Source organism: Gopherus flavomarginatus, chromosome 4 (genome assembly GCF_025201925.1).
Source record: "Gopherus flavomarginatus isolate rGopFla2 chromosome 4, rGopFla2.mat.asm, whole genome shotgun sequence".
NCBI classification, from domain to species: Eukaryota; Metazoa; Chordata; order Testudines; family Testudinidae; genus Gopherus; species Gopherus flavomarginatus.
This window is the reverse complement of record NC_066620.1, coordinates 112,388,739-112,411,565: the sequence shown is the minus strand read 5'-3', so window position 1 is coordinate 112,411,565 and position 22,827 is coordinate 112,388,739. Positions and strand designations below refer to the sequence as shown.

General features: G+C 41.5%; 2 protein-coding genes across 2 annotated transcripts in view; both read left to right on the top strand.

Annotated features, from left to right (window-relative positions):
- Positions 1-22,827, top strand: part of PDE7B (phosphodiesterase 7B) — a 708,282-nt gene that overhangs the window by 382,907 nt on the left and 302,548 nt on the right. The gene's annotated exons all lie outside the window — the stretch shown is intronic.
- LOC127050075 (uncharacterized) overlaps positions 1,168-22,827 on the top strand; it is a 46,756-nt gene continuing 25,096 nt past the window's right edge. The window contains 7 exon segments of the mRNA XM_050951609.1: positions 1,168-1,393; positions 5,612-5,731; positions 6,865-6,984; positions 12,309-12,437; positions 13,530-13,612; positions 17,892-18,017; positions 19,213-19,258. Coding sequence (XP_050807566.1) covers positions 1,168-1,393; positions 5,612-5,731; positions 6,865-6,984; positions 12,309-12,437; positions 13,530-13,612; positions 17,892-18,017; positions 19,213-19,258 — 850 coding nt within the window.

Here is a 22,827-nt window from a genome sequence, read left to right as displayed (position 1 = left end):
TCAAATGCAGTGGTATATGTACCTATGACAGATGTATCAAATACATTGATATAGGAAGCCTGGCTTAAGTGACCACCCAGCACACCAGCACAAATTCATTGCCTAACAAAGAGGTCTAGAATCAACTCAGATTTTACAGGAAGCTTCTGGAATATTTAAAATATCATATCTTATTTTCATTGGTGTCTTTAATAAAAATGTATCTGTAGAGGAGAAGGCACTTGCACCTACAGCAGTGAAATTGCATAAAGGAATAGGCGGGGGGTGGGGGAAGCACTCTCCTGCCTATCTGTTCTCTCTTCCTGCGCAGAGAAATTAATAAAGTAGTTAATTTTAACAAGGGGAATTGGACTTCCCCTTGCCTCCCTTCAGGATGAGCCTTGATCACTTTTGATTTACATACAGTCTGTTTTTTCACCTATCTTTGCCCAGATTTTGTTTATCAGGATATAAAATATAATTCTAAGTACACTTCTGATATTTGTATTTACACATTTTCTCATTTTTTTCATTCTTCATGACTGGGACATTTTATTTGAAGCAGTTATGAACTCTCTGCCTAGCCAGATGGTGCCTTTGTTCCTATCTAAACTTCAGTAGAAACTGGAAAAACCTGTTGATTTTTTTTTTTTTGGGTATACCTTTCCTATTGGCAAAAGAGATGTAGAGAAGGTGGTGCCTTGCCTTCAGCTGTGATGTCACTTTACATAACCGCAGCCTTCTTTGTCCATTATTCCAGAGGCTTTCACTGGCCTCTGAGTTGTGAAGGCTTTGATAGTTGTTTCAATAAATTTCATTTGTTATTTAGGGAACAGTTTTGTGTGATCGCTTTATTTTTCTTCAACCAATGCAGAGAAACAGTGATTTGTATGCGGCTCTGTTCCAGCCTTTAAACTAACATCTCATAGACCTCACAAGGAGCGTACTGTTGACAGTTAAGTTTTGTTGTGCCATGCAGGTTGTTTGCACATAGGAAATAACTTAGCAGTTTTGCAGTGGCTGTAGAGTGTTATGACAGTGTTGAGTAAATCAAGATCTGTAACACACACCAACACAGGAGCAATAATTCAATGCAAAAAGTGGTGAAGGTGTGAAGAAGCTACTCTTTCCATCTCTCTTCCTTTTTCTCTCTTGTTTTGCATTGATATCAGAACAAGTAAAGTAAAAATGGCTCAGCTGTGTGAAAAGTGTGTGAAGGTGCTTCAGGACTTCGTGTCCCTTGTGAACAGGATGTCCTCAAGTCTGATACAGAACATTAAGGAGTGTTTGATTCTGATAAGTGAATGCTCTTGCCTAAAACGAAAGACCTCTGAAGCCAGACAGCTATACAAACCTGTCCTTCAGCCACGTGAAAAGGAGATGGCGTAAGAGTTTCTACAGCACATTGAAACAGGTGAGGGGCAGTTATTTGGGGTGATTTTTTTCTACATAATGACAATGAACTACTGATGAAACTGCTTTGTTCCAGCTTGGGTTTCTGCAGTTCAGTGCTGTGGTACAGGGATACAGCTACAGTGCTTTTCCTGCTGTATCTGGGAAACTGAGGGTTCAAGTGGCATAATAAAGAGCTGCATCAAAATGATCAATAGCTTTCCACTGTGACAGAGCTACAAATGCATAACCTGATTTGTACACGTGTTTCATAATTCAGAGTCTTCTGAAAATTAAGACTAAAGTTTATCTGGTTAGTGGGAGGGATCTGAATCTTTGCCTTGTCTCCCCTTCCCATTTATTGGAGTTGCAGTGCTGGAAACAGAATGATCCAGCTCTTTAATCACACAACTACAAATTAAGTCTAGGTATGCGACAGGATTTTAGAGGGTGCTACTGATTGATTAAACTGTTCTGCTTTGGTACTCACAGAATATGTTCAGTTAACAACTCCACTCTCTTCAGTTAGATTCACATCAATTTTCTCATACGTTTACCACATAATCTTTGTCGTCACATACTTTATCTGATTTATTCATTTACCAGCTAGTCATCTCGGTGAGGGTCTTTGTGTTTTTATGTACAAGGAGTTGGATTTGTGCACTATAGCTGTATCCCTGTACCACAGCACTGAACTGCACAAACCCAAGTTGGAACAAAGTCCTGTATTTTTTGAACAACAAAGTCAGCTAGGATTCTACTTTCTTTCAAAAGACCAACCAGCTCTTACAAGAATAAAAATATTGAGAAAGATTGGGTAGATCAGGTGATTTATGCATTTTCTCAAAAATAAAGTTAGAGGTTATCATTATTGTCAGGGTTATTTTCTACTGGAGTCTCCTACCAAATCTTCTTTAGGAAGAGACCAAGTATGGAATATTTCAGCTCAAAGAGCTAAAAGACAAAGGATGATTTATTATGAAATTTTCATTAACTGCTCCGACTATAACAACACTCCCTTGTTCTTTTTGGCACACTATATTAATCCCTTGTTTGAAAGATGCTATCTTTGCTTCAGCAATGGACTAACACCACAAACAAAGATGACTACATCACCTTTGTTTGAGCCAGCAGCTAGAAAGGCTCATAAGTCCTAACATCTGTCCTTAATTAGCTATTCGAGCAGAAAAACAGACACAAATATGGTCCAACTGTTATTCAAATACTATATCTGTAATATGACTGCACATATCTGTGACAACTCGTTTCTCTACAAAGGCCACCATGCAAATAACTTTGATTTGCATTGGATGGGCGTTGTTGCTTCTTGTTTCTTTTTTATTCTTACTGAGAGTCACAAGTAGTGGCTGGGCCATCTGTGATGGTCCAGAGAGGTAGCAGCCTTGATTGTGGACTGCAGCTGACCTGAGAAGGGGCAAAGGTGGCTCAGGTTACCAGCGCCTGCTGATTTTTTGGAGGGAGCTGGGGATTGGAGCAGTCCTTAATGTAAGCTACAGCAGCATACTAAGCGTCCATGCGCTCTATAGAGCTACCCAGCAGTGCAGAATAACCAGTGTGCATTATGCTTCTGCCGCTTCTCCCATTTCTTCCACTCCCCCCTCCACTGAAAATGTGTCTGATACTTTAGCCACATTATACCCAGTAATTAGCATGGGCGTTTAGCAGCTAAAATATTTTACATAATTTTTTGAATACTGGTATGCAAATTTTGTATTTTCTTAACTTTGCATTTTCTGGCTCCTAGTGGCTTTATGTTTACAAATAGTTTATACTGAATTTTCTTAGTTTAGAGAAGAAAAGGGGAATGTCCATAGAAAACTAGCTTATGAGAGCTATAATACTGTTTTCCATCTTCAGATCTTGACATGCTTTACAAAGTACCATTCTCTACATTATATACATAGGGAAACTTGACATACAGGGATAAGAGTGACTTGCCCAAGGTCCTGCGGAGTCTACTGGTGAAGCTAGGATATGAACCCAGGTCTCTTGAGTCCTACTTCAGCTCTATATCCTGTAGCCACCCATTGTAGAAGCTAGCCTGTGAATTGATAGGAAAGGTTTCATTTCACTACTTTTGTGCTATGAAATTGGATGTGGAGGGAAGAGAGAGCTGAGGTTGTTTCATGTTAGCTGCAGTTGGTGGCTTTTATACTTTCACTCTTGTCATAGCATGGAAACCACTTGCTTCATGTAGTTAATGACCTGCTAATGAAGACCTTTCTTTTTTTGTTTGAGCTGAACTCTGTGGTCCATTCCATTTACAAAACAACACAGACATCTCTAGTTCCCTCCAGTCTTAATTCCATTTCTACAAAACTGGTGGCTCTTCCTTGCCTCTGTAGAATCCCACAGGATTAAATTCTTGGTTAGCTGCTCTTTCCGTCTTCTCCCCATTGGTCATCATATTTATTTCTTTAACCTTAACCATCATCCATGTTAATAATATGCAGCTTTATTGGCAGCATTTTCTTTCTACCATAGTTATTGCAACTCCCTTCTTTATGCCTGTCTAGATGAAAGCTCATCCCTCCATAGGCCCGCATATGTAAAATTCAGTTGTGTTGCTTCTTATGTGTACAAAAATGTGTGACCACATCATTCTTATACAATTTAACTGGCTTCCTATTCATCCGTTCAAAATTACCCAAATATATAAAATTTCTTATGGCTTTTCTGTCTTTCATAGATTAACTCTCATCTCTGCTCCCAGATCCCTCTGTTCTTCTAGCAGAGGTCTCCTCTCTGTCTCTCTATATAGTTACACCACCAATGATGTGAGAACATTTTACTTTGCAATTCCTGCAATCAAGGAAAACCTTCCTGTGTCTGTCCACTTGGTTAATTCTCACTCTTTAAAAATCTAAGATAAAAATGTGTCTTTCTCCCTTTGCCCCAACCCTTCTCTGTGCTGTTGCTTAATTCTGTACAGTGCTTTTTGTTATAGTCTTCATCCCAAAGTGGCTATACAAAAAATGCTGGTATTGCATTCATAAAATATGAGCCTTCTATTTCCATTAATGTGGATCTAGCAAGGTACAAAATGCTACTATCTCTACTCTTCTCTTTTGCAACATAAATACGTATTGACAGAGGGGTCAGTAGAGTAGTTTTTGGTTTTTGTGTGACAGGGATAACCTTGTCTGGGAAAATCTTTCAGATTAATTGTTGCAATACTACTTATCTGGAACATGCATGGATTTGCTTCAGATAATGCTAGCCTTAATTAGTATCACATTCTACATACCTTCAGGTGGGCCCATCCTGATGATTCAGTTAATTAATGATTGAACATTAACTATGGGCCAAATGCTAAATCTTTATTCACAGCATGATAGTATCTTTAGATAGATGGACCCCTCCGGGTATGGATTTCCTCCTTCACATGCAGAAGAAGGGACACCTATTTCTGCAGCAGTATTCTTTTCACCTCCCCTAGATGTCACAGAGGACTGTCTTCAGGTCTTAGGATCCATTGGTCTGTTAAGTGCAAGGAATGAGGGTTGGGAGGTGGTGGGGAAAAGTGGGTAGGCCAGGGGTTTCTCAGCACCCAGTAGAAACATAGGAGAAAATTTACTATACTTAGAAGCAGTTATATTAACTTTCTTGAGAAGCCCCTTCCTCTATGATGGGATCCTTGAAGTGGAGGCCTATGGGCAGGCACCTGCTGAGGAGTCCTTAGCAGTGCAACTTCTTGGATGCTAGGCAGCCAGGGCAGAGCTGCAGGGGTCTTAGAGCTGCTGTTGAGGCACAGTACTTCTGCAACTTTGATGAATTCCCAAGAGCCAACCTGTTTGAGTAGAGCTGTGATTCGTGCTGCAGGTGGCTAAATCTTGCTGCCCTCACAGAATGACGTGAGGAAATTCCACAGGGGAAGAAACCTTGGAGTTTTCCTCCTTTCTTAGTTCTCTCTTGAGGTTCTACCTCAGGAGGGGGTGATCCAGTCTTCAGATTCTGATCAGGGAAAACTCACAAAGAAATGGGAGTTTTGACTTCATGGACTGAATAAAAACTGAGGGCCAAACCTTCTTCTGAAGCATTTGATACTGGCCACTTTTGGAGATGTGATACTAGAGTAGACTTGCTATAGTCCATTCCGATATGCTAGTCCATGTGTTTTGGGTTGCCTACTGGTTTAAATCCCTGGGAATTCTGAACTTCTGAACACTAAAACTTTTCAGGATTAACTAAATCTGTGCTGTCATTGTACATTCCACAGGTTTTGAAATGTCACCATTTGGAAAGGACTCCCTGGAAGCTCTGAGGACCTTAGCATTTTCAGAAAACCCTGGTTTACAGCAGTCTGCTGCTCTGTATTACTTGCATATGAGTCAGCACTGTAAGTAAGCTCCTTCCAGTGCATTTGAAGATTTTCATAAATATAACTAAATAAAAAGTATTTTTCCCTAACTGTTAAGCTCTTTAATGAATTTGAGATTTTTTTTAAATCTCTTGTTGCAAAGGAAGTGCTGTTATAGTTTCATATGTGCAAAGTCACTTGTGGAACAAGTGACATCTGGTTTTATTACAGGCAGATGATACTGGTGCCTATAAGAGACATAAAGTCACCTTTATAGCTATGACAATTCTGTAAAATTCCAACACAGCCTTTATAGGATATGCCCACATGAATATGAACCGCCCATAAATTACACAGCATAGGATATGAGAGAGAGCAGAGGAAGTGTCCTATTGGGGCTATACTGTGGAACCCCAGGGGATGACAACTACCTAGAGGCCAGATGGTGGTAAAGATTCAGGAACAAAGCATTTGCAATGGCTCTTCGATGGCAGTTTTTCAGATGATCCGTAAACAGGGAGCAGGAGTCAGCACACAACTGTCCAGCAGGGATTGTCCAGCTGGAAGTTGGATATTGAGGTTTCTCACATCAGATTTGATGTGAAGGATTCAGGATTTTGAGTTGTGCTTTAAAAATATGGGGAGGGAAGCTATCTGAGAGGTAACAGACAAAGAAGGGACAGTGGAGGGGAACAGTGAGTAAATATTTTTTCTATAAGATGAGTATTCAACGGTTTGTACATCAGAAAATGCATCAGATTCTCCCCTTGGCTACACATGTGCAATTCCCTTGATTATATAAAGTTACATCATTAGAGAATTTGGCCTGATATCTTTACGTCATATGTTTCTTACTGTTTCATACAGCATATGTTTCTTACCGCTGAAAAGCACACAGTCATCCAAACTAGGGTCTGATATGGGGCAGAGACTTGTTTGGTAGCTAGTCATTAAAAGTAATTTCTGTTTCTCCCCTCTTTCCCCACCTTTGGCCAATAATATTTCTAAAATATCTGATTATTAAAGTGATAGTGAGCAGTTTGGCCTGATCTCCTTAGTGAGACTGGAATATAAATGCACAATATTTGACTATGGTAGCACCTCAGCCTGAAGGTACATGAAGAAATGACAAAGTGGAGAGACTTATTCATTATTTCTTCTCATTTCTACAGTGAGCACCCATCTGCCTGCTGAGCATTTGGAATCCTATTATGCTTTACTGCAGCCCAGTGACATGGAGGTTCAGCAGATGTCTTCCTTGTCCCTCTTAAAATTTTTGCTGGAAGGAAACAGTGAGTAAATCAACAGATCTCTGTTCACCAAGACCCAATTTACATTGAGAGTACCAGTACTTGCATTGGGTTTTCATCACACCTGACTGAGAATACTGCAACTGTCTTTTCAGCAACAAAGATAGTTTTTAGAATCAAAGTCTGACTTTTAAATAATGCTTATTTTTTTCTGTTACAGCTAGCTGGATCTTATTTTCAATCTGCTTTGGGGGGAAAAGATTTATTTTTTGAAAGATTCACTTATTTATTTATAAAACAGGACTAGTTTCATGGAGTTGGTTACAAAAAATGGGAAGAGGGAAGGGAAAGAATCATGAAAACCTTTGTGAAATTTCATTTTTTTTTAAATTACCCTTTTTGACTGTTTTGCTCCTGGCTCTAGTGTCTTTTAACAAATAAAAGCTGAACTTAGCATAATACATCTGTCAATACATCCCTCCCCATTTGGGCCTTGCAGTGAAAATGAGCATGTGGGAGAGAGCAAGCAACAGAGGGAGGAGGGATGTAGTGAGACGGGGTGGCGCCTCAAGAAGGGGTGAGATAGGAGCAGGGCCTCAGAGAATGGGCAGGGCAGTGGGCAGGGCAAGGCTATTTGGTTTTCTGGAATTTTAAAGTTAGCAATCTGTTGTATCAAGCAGGCAAGGTACTAACAAGCTTCAGTAGGACTTTATTTTTACAGTGGAAACCTCTTTACCGAGCTGCTGCTGCACATTCTGTAACTTTCACTCAGCCTCCGCAACTCCTCCCCCCTCCTTCCTGTTTCCTGTCCTTTCAGACTCCCAACAGCCAGTGCTCCCAATTCTAAAAATTACAAGCACATCTAAACACCACACAACCCTACCGGGCCAGAGGAAAGGTGCCTCTCTCTGGCTGCGGCAGCTCTGGGGCTGGGGCCAAGGCAGAAGTGCCTCTCACCAGCTACAACAGCTCTGGGGCCAGGGCCAGGGGAGAGGCACCTCTCCCCCCTGCGCACCTGCATGGCCCTTGATAGCTTGCTACACAGCCACACAGCTTAGAGGGAACTTAGGTTGGCAATGGAATATACAGATTTTACCTCAAGGATTCAGATTTATATTCAGTTCTAGCTGGTAGTATTTGTAAGTTGCTAACATCTGTTCATTGTTCAGGGCCTATGTGATACAAGATGGTGGACATCACAAAACACACCACAATGGTTGGCACTAACTGGCACTGTGGTTAAAAGTCTCAATAGCTTTCCAGAATTAGCATGTTCCCGTGAAATTTTAAGATTAAAAAAAAAAACAGCATTTTTTTGATGGAAGATTGTCATGTCAAAAAATTTCCAGCTAGATTTATTCATGAGGCCTGCACTCAGGGCTGGTTCAAACAAATCAGCCCCCATCTCTTGAATTCATTCATTTTGGACCCTCACTGCAAAGCCCAAAATTCATTGTGTAGTCATCTTCTCCTCCACCTGCCTCAAATTTCTCTGTCATTTCAATTCAGGGGTGGCTTGATACTACAGAAATAGAGGAGAATTGGGAATACATTCAAAAGTGAGGGGTTTGTGGAGATAAGAAAATTGAAGATTTCCTATCCAAAAGTGGTTTGGGAGTGGGATAAGGGGGAAAACCCCAGCCACATTCATGTAAAGGAAGAGACAACCCTAATTCCCTCTGGGATCTCAAGTTATTGGTCCAAATTCATTTCTGATGTAAGCCTATGAAGTCAATGAGCATTATTAACACAGAATTCTTAGTTAGATGGAAACCTGGAAGTAGTAATGGGGTCTGACTATGGGTTCAAAGGAACCACAGTTCAAGAATCAAAAGTGGCATATGAAAATACAGGAATATTGCCAAAGCAAGCAAAAGTGATAGAACAAGATGCATTATACAAGTGAAGGTAAAGCAGCCAACAGTAACTCTAGCATAAACAGTAAGCACAGTAATGCAGAGCAGAGAGAATATGAACTGAATGTTCACAGGAGAAGTTGAGGGAGACTTGAGCATTCATATTAGGCTGAGTAAGGAGAACGTCTCGCGTGTTTTTCTTACAAAGGAAAGCTAGGTATAAAAATGGTTTTGATGATAAATCCAATTTCATAGAGTGTCTCTCTTTCTTTGTTGACAATAATTGTGTGCACACATCTCTAGGAATTGTAGTGCCGAGAGAATTTTCAAGTGCACAGAAATGGTTCACATTGGCAAACTGGAACGAAGAGTTGTAGGTTGCAAGAAGAGTTCTTTAAATCCAGGGCGCTAACTGGAGGAAGCTATTAATTCTTCAGTGTTGACTTGAAGGAACATCTGGATACATAGTCCCTTTCTAAAAGCACAGTAAGTGGGGCCTGAGCAATGGCAGCTATAAAGGGACTGAAATTACTCTGGTAAGAAGGTAGTCCAGAATAAAAACAGTCTATTCATCTGCAGCTCTTGTGGAGATTAGAATAAAAAATTAATTCTCTCTCAATGGGATGCATATCTCCGTCCATCCCTGTGATAAGATTAGCCACTTAGCTAGGGATCAGCCACAATGCATGAATGATACCAGCACTGGAGCAAGGAGAGGAGAAGAGTGAGAAGAATACATTATATAAAAATACATCCAGCAAGCTCACAGTTATAATCTTCACCCAAGACTGCACAGCATCAGTTCAGTGGAGGAACTTAGTGAATGACCCTAGCAAAAAAGAAAACCTGGCTTTCTTGGTTATGAGGGTAATTATATCATAGGTATTTGCTGTGGTCTTTCTATCTTCCCATTATGAGAGATGACACACCAACCATTTTCAGCCAGGTGGGAGACTTCAAGATTAATTTCCTCATGCTACTCTTCTTCTGTCTAAATGATAACTAAGACAGCTTGGGTGATCGAGGGCCAAAGCACTGGCCAGGAACACCGAGCACTCAGCCACTGAGCCATCGTGGATTTGAAGCCCTTTCAAATCAAGTTTTAAAAAGACAAAGCTTTAACAAAGCTTTAAAGAGACAAAGTGTTAACTATGCATTGTGAATCTGATACAGTATTAACACCCTTGCTTTCTTAGGGAACCTCCCAGCAAGGGATCTATATGTGAAAAATTTCCCAAGGAGCCTCTCTTACAGGAAGAAAAGAGAAAAAGATTTTATAAAATTACCTCATCCAGACATGAATTTTCTTCCCACATTCACAGACACACCTCACTCACACTGTAGTGTGTGAAAGAATGGAGGAGGAGGAGGTAGTTTCAAAATTCCTAATCTGTTTAAATCTTTCTTTTACTGAACTAATTAGAGCATATATCATGCCACACTATTTACCATCATATAAAACTACAGGAAGGGATTTTTGCTTCTACTGATTGAAGTGCAGAAAAAGCATATATGCACATCACACTGTAAAAGCAATGAGAATATTTTTGGCCTTTTAAGCCTTTGAGTGAAATGGAACATAAAGAGCTGCCCTCACCTTTAAAGAACTACACGTCCATACTAGAGAGTTCCTAGCCTCATTTCCCATATTAGCCACTTTGAACCAGCCAGATCCTGCAGACCTTACTCAAACAAAACTCCAATGGATTTCAATGGACATTTAGCCTGAGTGAAGAGTGCAAGATTTGGCCTTAGTTTTGTTCTTGTACAAAATATTCTGAAAATTAAAAGAAACAATGAGTGCTATTTTCAAAAGCATTCAATATTGGCCTATCTCTGCTCCCACTGAAATTCCCAACAACTTCGCTGGGAGGTGAGTAAGAACAATAATGAATGTTTTTCAAAATCACAAGAACCAATGTGCTTGTTTCTGTACAAACACAGAATAAAAAGCTGCCTTATCCCAATGAGTATACAATCTAAGTACAACACAAGAGACAACAGATGGATATAGACTGATGGAGGGAGTACAAGTAACAATGGAAAAACATTGTTCAGTATGATAGGCAATAGTCTCAGCACAATAATGGCCTAACTTATCAAGTTTTTATAGGCATCACAGCAAAGGAGAGCTATTATTCTCTCAAGACTGAGTTGAGGCCCAAAATGAATATGAAGTGATTAAATATGCCAAAAGACATAGCCATCAAAGTAGAATTTTTATAAATTAATAATAAACACCTCACACTTTTATAGTGTTGTAGTCATAGTGCTTTTCATCCAAGGACCTAAATATTGTACAATCCTTTTTTAAAGCCTCGCTGTACTCCTGATAGGTCAAGTACTTATTTTACAGACTGCTAATTATAAGTGCTGTGAAACAGGGTCACCTTATTTAATTCCACTGATGGGGCTAAATTCTGTTCTCACGACCTTATACATCATTGGTAAGGACAGGATTATGTCACAGAGGTCACAGAAGTCATGGATTCTGTGACTTCCAGAGACCTCCGTGACATTTTCTACCTCAGCCCCGAGGTGGTAGGGCTGGAGCTGTCAGCTGCCACAGGCAGCAGGGCCCCCCACAGCTCCCAGCCCTGCAGCTCCAAGTCTCTGCAAGTGGCAGGGCCCCAGAGCCGTCTGCTGCTGCGGGCAGTGGGAGACCTGGAAGTCCCTGCAGGTGCTAAAAGACCCTGGAGCTCCGAGTCCCCAGCGGTGGCAGGTGCTGGATCCCCCCGTCTCCCCAGCAGCAAGGCTTGGGCTCTCATTCCCCCTCCCTTGAGTTTCTATCCCCTGTCAGCCCTTCCACCCATTATTTTTAGTAAAAGTCACAGAGGGGTTGCAGGTTTCCGTGGATTTTTGTTTATTGCCAGCGACCTGTCCGTGACTTTTAATAAAAATAACCATGACAAAATCTTAACCTTAAGCATTGGGGTGGCACAGATAATCCAAAAACAGAATTTGGTTTACTGTATTTATCCTGCTAAATTAATGAAATCCTACCTACAAACAAAATAAAGGTTTGTTTGCTAATATAATACTTACAAGATCATAAATACCTTGTTAGAGCACATCAGGTTTGTAAGGTAAATTTGAGACATTTAAAATTTTGCAGTTAGTGTCTCGCTTTTTGAGGTCATGGGATTCTCTCAGAGGATACTAAGGGACTTTGACAAATAGTAAAAATTCAGATAAAAATCCCAAATAAAGTCAGTTTTAGACTTCCTTTTCAGAGTTTATTAGATTAATGTGAAGACATACAGGTCTGTTGCATCTTACGCGCATTTAACATGCGTGAATTCAGCTTTACGCAGTCAGCAAAAACAAAAACAAAAAAAGAGAAAAATAACAATTTAAATACTGTTCCTGTAATGTGAGCGATTCCGCCCGCCATTACGCTCAATGTCATTTTGACTATATGCAGTTTTCACTTTACGCGCTGACCGCGGAATGTAACCCCAGCGTAAGATGAGACACTCTTATCTCTCTCTCATTGTATGTTTTCCCCAGAGTCCAACTGAGAGGCCATCGGCTCAGCGGGAGTTATACCCTTGCTGGCACTTGCCAACTCCTATGATTCTAGAGTCCAACAAAATGCAGTTGGAGCTATTCTCAACCTCACACGATCAGATACTTTCAGTTTAATGATGTATCTACAAATTGCCAAAAGCAACTGCCCTGTAACTAGAAACAGCCTAATTTTATGAGGGATAAGATGGGATAACTTTGGAATCCTGATAACATATGTCATTTTCTTGATAAATGGCATTCATGATGATGACCTTGGCTGAGTCTCTACATTCAAAAAGCTTGGCCTCTGGCATCTTATACAGAGCCACTTGTTAATAGTTTGTAATTAGCAAGGGCTTGATTATCAACACAGTTGAACTTGAGTGCAAACTTTTAAGTCACCACTCAGGAAACTGACAAAAATCAGTTGCTTAAAAGAAGTGACCATTCTGGTAAAAGGAGAACTGTACTCAGGACACTTTGGTGTACTTCGGGGTAATCTCTTAAAATGGAAGATTACTTAACAGTAGTGAATCATGGTATAGGTTTTAATGTGTATCTTATATCCCAAACCTGGTGTTGCAGGGTATACATTAGGATAAATATTATGGGCCTAATCCTGTTTCATGGGACTATTCCCATGAACTTCAGTGGGCGCATGATTTGTCTTTCTATGTTAAAAGGCAGCATTACTGTTCATTAATTCTAAAACAAAAACAATGGAAAACATTATGTCAGAGGTCAATCCCATGCACCAAGATACTGCTGCTGTGGCTGATCTGTCCCTTTTAGATGAGGTACTGGGGGAGGGTGAAAACTTTGCAATTGCACATTTTCAATTTATTGTTTAAAAAGATGTTTTATATGAAATAGACAGAAATGGCTTATACTAGTGGGTCTGATCTTTGCTTAGCACTTCTAGCAATTTTAATCTTCAACTAAAAAGGAAAAGCCTGCTCAGGTGGCTTTCAGGTCATTATAGCTAAAATGATTTTGCACTGCTGTTCTGCTCCCATACAGACTTTGTCTTACTTGGAGTGTTAATTGCAAGTTACTCTCATTGGGGTACATTTGGATGAACCTAAATCACTCAGCACTGCCCAATGGTCCCTTTTTCTCAGAAAGCCTTCACAATGGTGCATCCATTTGATTGTATGCTGGGGAGGGGGTGATCCTTGATCCTTCCACACACTAAAATTTGCCCTCTTTCCTACTTCGCAGAACGGATCCAGCAAGTCCTGTGCAGGGAAGGAGTCCTCCCTGTCCTCATCCTGATGTTAGAATCTCCTGACTCAGAAGTACAGGTATAGTTAAAACAAGACACAATTTTTAAACAATAAAAGCAAATTATACAATCCTGGAGCTAGCATAACTATTAGAATTCAAAAATACAATGTAAGGACTTGGGGCTTCTCCAGGCTTTTGAGAGTAGAGGAAAAGAAAGAGAAATAAGGAACGTAAGGGGCTTTTGACTTTCTGTTTTGTTTTTACTTCAGTGAACCAATAGGTAATGACGTCACAGTGAAATGCTGAATAGTTGTATAAACACTGCTTTGGGCATGCAACATAGGTCCACCTATGATAGGAGAAAGCTGATATGAAAATACACACACAAAGCTGTTGTGAAGATACCAGTCTTCCCTCTGGCAGAATCATCGATTTCATGCTTTCCTGTTATCCTTTTGCATCAGAAAAAGTTAGTGGGGGATCATTAATTATTATGTTAATTGTTAGTTATTATCATATTACAGTGGCACTTAAGAACTTCAATCATGGACCAGGGCCCCATTGTGCTAGGCACTGTGCAAAAACTCAATTAGTTTTTCATCTGAGTATAACACACGAGACAACAGGGTGGTACAACCGACAGGGGGAGCACAAGAAAAAATGAGACAGTGCAGGTCAGCAAGATAACCAATGGTATCAGAATACCAACTGCTGGTCAGTTGTCAATTTTTTTGTAGGTATCAGCTATACCTTTGAGGACATCAGACATACATCAGACCAGTTACAGTTAAGCCTGTCTCTCTTTGCTTGTACCTCTGTATTTTTATTTTGCCTTTTAAAGCTTTCCAATATTTTGGCTGTGTGATTTAAAAAAAATTATTCTTGTAGTTGGTTATGTGTATGGGGTGCGTAGCCCACAATGGGGGTTGCCCTACCTGCACACAATGGGTGATGTATATGAGTATCTCATGATGATGCACACCTATGAAGAGAGCTTTGTATTAAAATAATCCGGAGAAAGCCAGCAACCAGAATCATGGACATTAAAGATGGATAGGACTTGTTACATCATCCAGTCTGTCTCCTGGTCTCTTACATATTTTTGTTAGTATTTCATCCAGTCTTGTTCTAGATATCCCAAGAGATGGGACCTCTACTTCCACAAACATTCAGCATCACAAGTTTTTCCTGATAAGCATCTTAATTATTCCCTCTCTCTATTTTATCCCATTACTCCAAATTATACCTTCCTATATCTCACAAAATAAGCTTTGGTGATTATACCCTTCCAATATCTGCAAATGGTTATACACCATCCTCTATAGTGCACACTGGGAGAGAGTCTCCCTTCTGACTGATCTATGTTTGATGTAGGAAAGGCTGTGGGGTAAGAGGAGAGGGGCCAAGGTAGATTCAAGCCACACTTGTGTGGGCCATTGTCAGGGCCCATCTGTATTATGTCTTTATCCTCCTTGGCATCTGCTTATTTCAGTAATGTCTCTCTTACTTCTGCCTAAATTAGATAGACCAATGTTTTTCATTATCTGTGCCTACACTAGGAATTAGAACTATAATCACAGACAATTTTCTTCTATACTAAGTCTCCTTGGACAGGAAATGAAAATAGTTTAAATAGTAAAATAGCTCCAACAACATTGTTTTCAATACTGTTTCAGAATTCTACTTTCAGCAGTGGTGCAATTTCCTGGTGCGTACAGGACTTGAGTTTAAGGTCCTGCACATTGTTTTCAGTCCACAAACCAATTTGAATTAAGATTTTGTGAGTTGCTATTTCAATATCTTACTAAAATCTAAACATATTACATCTAAGGCATGCATCCTTCATCCACTTACTAGTAATTCTACCAAATTGACTCCTACCAGTGCTAAAAATAAAAATTTAGCAGGACAAATGAGAGCACTTATTGGACTAATTTGCTAAAACATGGAAGCCCTCTTGAAGAAGGGGAGGCCAGCCATGGTATTCCTTGAAGGGATTTTGCTCATAACTGATGCTGTATTCCTCATTTGCCAGTCATTTTGCTTTGGCCATGCATTCTCAACATCAGGAGACTTGAACAGAAGGGCGGCAGTCAATATAAGCCAGTGCCTTCCACAAGCTTCTGTCTTCCAGTCGTGGAATGTCAATTCAGACCTTTTGACCACATAATTGGTCCCAACTATTGGTAAATACAGTCTGAACATTAATACCTCATCTCCCCAAGGTCACGTGTCAGGAATCTGTTTTGAAGCATCAAAGGTTGGATACAGTGAGGTTGCCCCTCTGTAACCCCCTCAGCAGTATTACTGCCCTTAAATTTCCTTTGCTCAAGGAGGTATTTGAAAGACAAGATGGAGCCCTTTTATGACCCAAACGTTATGGTAGAAGATTTTTTTTTCCCTATCAAGAAGTGGAAACAACCAACCAAGCAAGAGAACGAAAAAACAAAAAAACCACAACAGATTGCTCCATTCCACAAAGTCTGCCAACATGCGTTAATTTCTCCTGGGAGAGAATTTCTCTGCACCCTCCCTTTTTATATTATACAAATAGTTTAGGCCATATTTATCTCTTCTACAATGCTTTAGATGCTGTACAAATTACACCAGAGATTAATCTGGTCAGTTGTCATTAGTGACAGCCAAAATATTTTTGCCATTCCTTCAGGGAGAGTCTCTATGATTAAACTCACTTTGGGACAGAAGAACATACTGCATCATTTGGCTTGAATATGGTTGGTTTTTTTGCTTTGCTGAATGTGGCTGTACCTGTCTAGTCAGTCAGTGCAAGATGACTGCCTTCAGTAATGACATTGATGCCTTTGGCAGGGGTGTGGGGACAAATGCTTTTCTCCTGGGTGTGATCCTACTGATCTCTCTTGTCAGCACAATCATTCAGAGTATCTTCAGAGAGGCGTGCAGGCTAGTATAGCCTCACTTCATGAACAGTTCTATCGAATGTCGAATGCACAATTCCTAGAATTTTCCAGATGCCTGCCAAATACAGTCTCATACAGGGGTGAGGCAAGCTTTTATATGTTGCAACAAAGCTTGAAGACATGCCTCTTCCAAGCTCTTCATCCCTGTTCTTTATGTCTTCTTAACATAGCTACTGCTAGCAACTCAAACTCAAATTTCTCATATAAATAATTGCTAATGTCTTTAGTCTTGGATGAATATTTCTGCAAGGAAGCATAGTATACATGTTAAAGCACAGCACTGGAAGTTAAGAGGTTTCAGCTCTTTTCCTAGTTTTGTTTGCTAGGACTCTTGAGGGTCTTGTGTGGTGGATGCTATATAAATACATTCCATTATGTCTAGCAGGAAACGAACTAGCAGCTGCTCATGCTGCCATGGCACTTTGCTAATTTTAGCCCATTAGCTCAAGCAGAACTTGTGTGTGTCTGTCAATCTGGACTGGAAAGTGCCCTCCCAGCTGCTGTGTAGACACACACTGATATAACCCAGAACAGAGAGAGTTTTATGTGTCCAATGGATAAGTAACCCTTGCTTCCCTGCATTCTTCAGTCTCCTTTGAATTCTGCCTATGGCTTGAGCAGCTCTGGTCATATAACGCTGGCTGAGGAGCACAATGTAAATATATTTCATAGCTCTGTGGCTATGCCAGGCTGTCAATGTGTACATACTGTTCTCTTTCAGTCACCGCGTTGCCTGTGTGCATCTTTTCACAGCAAGAGCACTAGGAAGTCCCCCTTGTCATGCCCGAACTATCCTTTTTGCAGAAATGACACCCCGAATGCTGGGATTTGCCAGCAGAAGAGGGACCATTATGAGACCATATTTGTGGGTTCTGACAAAATATTTCTTCCCTGATTACATCTAGATTATATTTTGGACCTTTATGGTCTTGCTTAGGGCTATTAACTAGGCTCAGACACGAGTCCAGAGGTGTGGCCAGAAAAAAAGTGCATCGCTTAGAGGGAGCTATAAGAATGGACAGAGAAATTTTTGTCTCATGAATGCTCTCCACAATATTTGCCCCAAAGGACATTAAGCTCACTTTTTGTACACTTTGTTTCTTAAAAACAAAGAGACATGAGTCCTGCACATAGAATTAGAAGCCAGGAGCTTTTGCATTCTTATCCCAGCTCTGCCACCAACTTCCCCTGTGGCTTTTGGCACATCACAATCTCTGTCTCAGTTTCTCTCCATTCCCCCAATCAGCCAGATGTGAGTATTAATACCTACCTATCTCAGAAAGGTGTTTTGGAGTTTAATCAATTTTTGTAAAGCACCTTCAAGTTGAAAAGTACACACTTTTGTTGATTTTCACTGTATTGAACAAACACCGTCACAGTGACATCTTCTCCCCATCCCCTTCTCTGTTCTTGTCAGTATTATAGTTGTGCAGCTTTAAGCAATGTGGCAGCCAACTCTCAGCACCATGAAGCCATGTTGCGAGTTGGGGACAAATTCCTTCTGCGGACACTCATTTCTCTCCTGTCTTCATCTGTGGACAAGGTAAAGTGAAAAAGATATAGGAGGGAGGTGTGTTATTGTACAGCAGATTTGCTGATCATTTTCCTGAGGTTTCTTTAATTAATTCTGTATGTTACACTCAGCGTGAAGAAGCTATAATGCAACTAGATTGCTTTACATTGTAATTAGGGAGTCCTGAGCAAGTGCAGAGGAGGCTTTGAAACTGCACTTTACTACTGTAGATCCCACAACATGCAACTGAGGCATTTTACTAGATGTGAGAATTTTAGCACATTTCTGGCAAAGTTATAATTATTGATAGCACTTTGCTTTAAAGATGGAAACAATGAGTTGGGCCTGAGCTGCGGAGTTCAGATCTGGAACCAGGTGTTCCCAAACTTCAGGAGTGTTCACCTTCAGAGATTTGATTTTGCTCATTATAAGAGTTACAGGCTGTCACAGACCATAGCGAACACTCCTTCCTGGACACATGCTAGGACTTCTGTGAGAGGAGTCCAAGCCTTGGCCACTCTCGGTCCTCAGAGTGTTTCAAGGTTCTGAACTGGCAATTCTCAGGATTTATAAAATACATCTGTGAGGCACTGAAAGTTAGCAGGCGGCCTGTAAGGACATAAGACAATAGCTCTAAATCAGCCTTGCCTTTTATCCCATCTCGCCTTTGACATCTATTCCAGTCCAGCTACCACAATATTCATGTCACTAATGATTACTTGGAAACATGTCTTACTTTCTTAGACCAGAAGAATATTGATTTATTTCAGGGGAATACAGAGAAAAAGCAAACCAAATAAATTCAGTGCATTCATAGCTGCACCCCTTGACTTTAAGTTATTTCCATCATATAAAGGGTTTGCACTTTGCTTCAATGGTTCTCAGCACCCACACTATACAAATTGTTCCAGCACTCCTGTCTATTCTCCTCATTGGACATTCCTGAGGTAAATCAACATTGAGAATGTACCGTTAGATTCTGGGCAGCATGTGAAAATCCTCTGGATATTGCTAACCTTCTCAACAGTAATGGGTACTGATTAACAAGTCTGTGTGGTGGAAAATTAAGACGATGTTAATTCATACCTGTACGTACTGGCCTTCAGCAACTGTTTTTGGAAATGAAATCCCAGAATAAACACTTTGTAGACACTGTTTATTGTTTTTTTTTAGACAACAGGATCAGTTACTGGAGTGCTCACTCTTTTTTTATTGGCACAACCAGGTTTCAAGCCAGGCATGTGTTTGTCTGCGGAACTTGGCTACAAGTGGTGAGTAATATGTTTGGGAAAAACACTTTTCTTCATTTCCCTCTCCCTCCCTCCCTCTCTCTCTCTCTGGGAAAGGACAGCAGGTTGGGGAATTTCCTGCTTGTTAGGAACCCAGTTATGGCTGCCCCACCTGGGTGCAGTACAAGGCAAAGGGAGTCCTCTCACTACCAGCACACCTTTCTAGGTGAAACCTATAATATATGAGGTTGGGGGGTTGTGCTAGCTAACCCTGACTTCAGTACTCACAGGCCCAGAGATGAACTGTCTTGCCAGGGTGTGGACAGAGAGAGATAGATCTTTGTGTACTAGCAACAGATTAGCACCTTCAGCTTTTTAAAGTGTAGCAAGTCCCACTGCTAGTTATGCTCCCGCCAGCACCCACAAAGCATTGAGCCTGAATAAGGGCATGCGTAGACTGGAGAACACATACCTGGATCCCAGAGCAATGCAGCCAAGGCAGCGCATGCTTCGACCCAGGCTGTACAAGCGTACCTGGAACCCTGAGTAATTACTTGTGGAGCTAAGACTTGCTGAAGGGCATCTTGCTGTGGCTTCATTTCTCTGATACCTGTGCTAGCTTAAAGCTACCCAAGCTGCAGCCCTCTGAGACTGAGCAAACTGGTTGAAACTATAGTAAAGAACAGAATTGTCAGACATATAGATGAACATGATTTGTTGGGGAAGAGTCAACCTGTTCTTTGTAAAGGGAAATCATGCCTCACCAATCTAATTGAATTCTTTGAGGGGAGGGGTCAACAAGCATATAGACAAGGGGGATCCAGTGGATATAGTGCACTTAGATTTTCAGAAAGCATTTGATAAGGTCCCTCACCAAAGGCTCTTAAGCAAAGTAAGTTGTCATGGGATATGGATCAGGAACTGGTTAAAAGATAGGAAACAAAGGGGAGGGATAAATTGTCAGTTTTCAGAATGGAGAGGGGTAAATAGTGATGTCCCACAGGCGTCTGTACAGTACTATTCAACATTCATAAATGATCTGGGGCTGCGAGAAGCTGCGGTCAGCACATCCCTCGGCCTGTGCTGCTTCCCGCAGCCCCTATTGGTCTGGGATAGCAAACTTTGGCCAGTGGGAGCTGCGATCAGCTGAACCTGCAGACGTGGCAGGTAAACAAACCGGCCCGGCCCTGGCAAGCCACGTGCCAAAGGTTGCCGATCCCTGGGATAAGTTCATGGAGGATAGGTCCATTAATGGCTATTAGCCAGGATTGGCAGGCATGGCGTCCCTAGCCTCTGTTTGCCAGAAGCTGGAGATGGATCACTTGATCATAACCTGTTCTATTCATTCCCTCTGGGGCACCTGGCAATGGCCACTGTCGGAAGACAGGATACTGGGCTCGATGGACCTTTGGTCTGACGCAGTCTGGCCGTTGTTATGTTCTTAGAATGTCTCTTGAGCTTGCTGCTTAGGTAGTGTGCCACTGCCACCTCCTCCTCCTGAGCATGGCTTTGCCTTTCATGAAGCATAATTTAGCCCTACATATTTGCCATCAAACCCTATTTACATGTATGATACATGTTTTTAAAATACACATTTGGGCTGGAAGAAGGAGAAGGGAAGCCTCACACCCTGCTGTGCAGCAGTGTCCTCTAGAGCAAGCCTGTGTCTAGAAAGTCTAGATGGACTTCTTCACATACAGAATGAACATACTAAGATCTCATGGGAGCTTTTTGCACTGCTTGTACTAGTCCATAAGTGTAACTGTACTTTATGGCTTCAGTAGAGGCTCTGACTCCATCTGCTGGCTGTCTGGAGGATACCCGCACTGCCAGAAAAGTACTAACACAAAACAGATACCAGGGATAATGAGTGAAATACAGTATAAGAACCTAAACAGAACAGAACTATCCCTACCAGGGTTAGCAGGAATTTTACTTCCAAACCCTGTAACATTTGCACATTGCTTTCTGTTTGTGTGGCAGAAGGCCACACGAGTGTTGGCCAGTGAAGGATGCAGTGACAATTTCCACTAGTCTTTCTCTAAAGAAATAGCTGGTAATCTCTGATAGGAAAGCGATTGTATTTCTATGATGGCATTTACACTGCATATAGTTTATGAAGTGATTTGGAGCCTTCAGGATGAAAGCCATTATGTAAGTGTACATTTCAATTATAAATTTTTCTGCAACAGTTGATCACTGTAACTAGCTGTCTAAAAATAAGCATTGGTCAGGGTCTGGGATAGTGCACAGGAATAAGACCAGTTGTACATGTATCTAGCAGGTTACAATTGTTTTCATCCTCCCTCCTCCTTTTTGAAACGCCATCTATTCCCATCCCTCACTCAGGGTACATCTACACTATAGGATTATTCTGATTTTACATAAACTGGTTTTGTAAAACAGATTGTATAAAGTCGAGCGCACGCGGCCACACAAAGCACAATAATTCGGTGGTGTGCGTCCATGTACCGAGCCTAGCGTCGATTTCCGGAGCGTTTCACTGTGGGCAGCTATCCCGTAGCTATCCGATAGTTCCCGCAGTCTCCCCTGCCCATTGGAATTCTGGGTTGAGATCCCAGAGAATGATGGTGCAAAAACAGTGTCGCGGATGATTCTGGGTAAATGTCGTCACTCATTTCTTCCTCCGTGAAAGCAATGGCAGACAATCATTTTGCGCCCTTTTTCCCTGGATTGCCCTGGCAGACGCCATGGCATGGCAACCATGGAGCCTGTTTTGCCTTTTGTCACTGACACCGTATGTGTACTGGATGCTGCTGACAGAGGTGGTACTGCAGTGCTGCACAGCAGCAGTCATTTGCCTTTGCAAGGTAGCAGAGACGGTTACCATCCCTATTGTACCGTCTGCCATGCCATCGTAAATTGACGATCAGATGACAGTTATCAGTCATTCTGTACTGTCTGCTGCTGTCATGAGTGCTCCTGGCTGGCCTTCGCTGAGGTCGGCTGGGGGCGCAAAGACAAAAATGAGAATGACTCCCTGGGTCATTCCCTCCTTTATGTTTTATCTAAGAATAGAGTCTGTCCTGCCTAGAATATGGGGCAAGTGTACTAGAGAACCAGTGTACAAGAGAACACAGCTGCTCCGTGTCACATCCCGCAGAAATGATGAGCTGCATGCCACTCTAGGGGGTTCCCCTGCAACAATCCCACCCGTTGCTTCCCTCCTCCCCCAAGCCTCCTGGGCTGCCATTGCAGTGTCCCTCTATTTGTGTGATGAAGTAATAAAGAATGCAGGAGTAAGAAACACTGAGTTTTTAGTGAGATAAAATGAGGAGGAGGCAGCCTCACACTGCTATGATAGTCCAGGCAATACAGAATCTTTTCTTCAGACATGAAAGTGGGGAGGGGCAGATGAATCTCCACCCCCAGTTGCTATGATGAAGACAGTTACCAGCCATTCTGTACCATCTGCTGGGAATGACTGAGAGTCATTCCTATTTTTACCCAGGCACCCCCGGCCAACCTCACCGAGGCCAGCCAGGAGCACTCACAGGATGATGAGAACGGCTATCAGTCATTTTGTACTGTACCATCTGTCACCAGGGAGGGGAGAGGATGCTGCTGTTCAGTGCTGCAGCACCGCATCT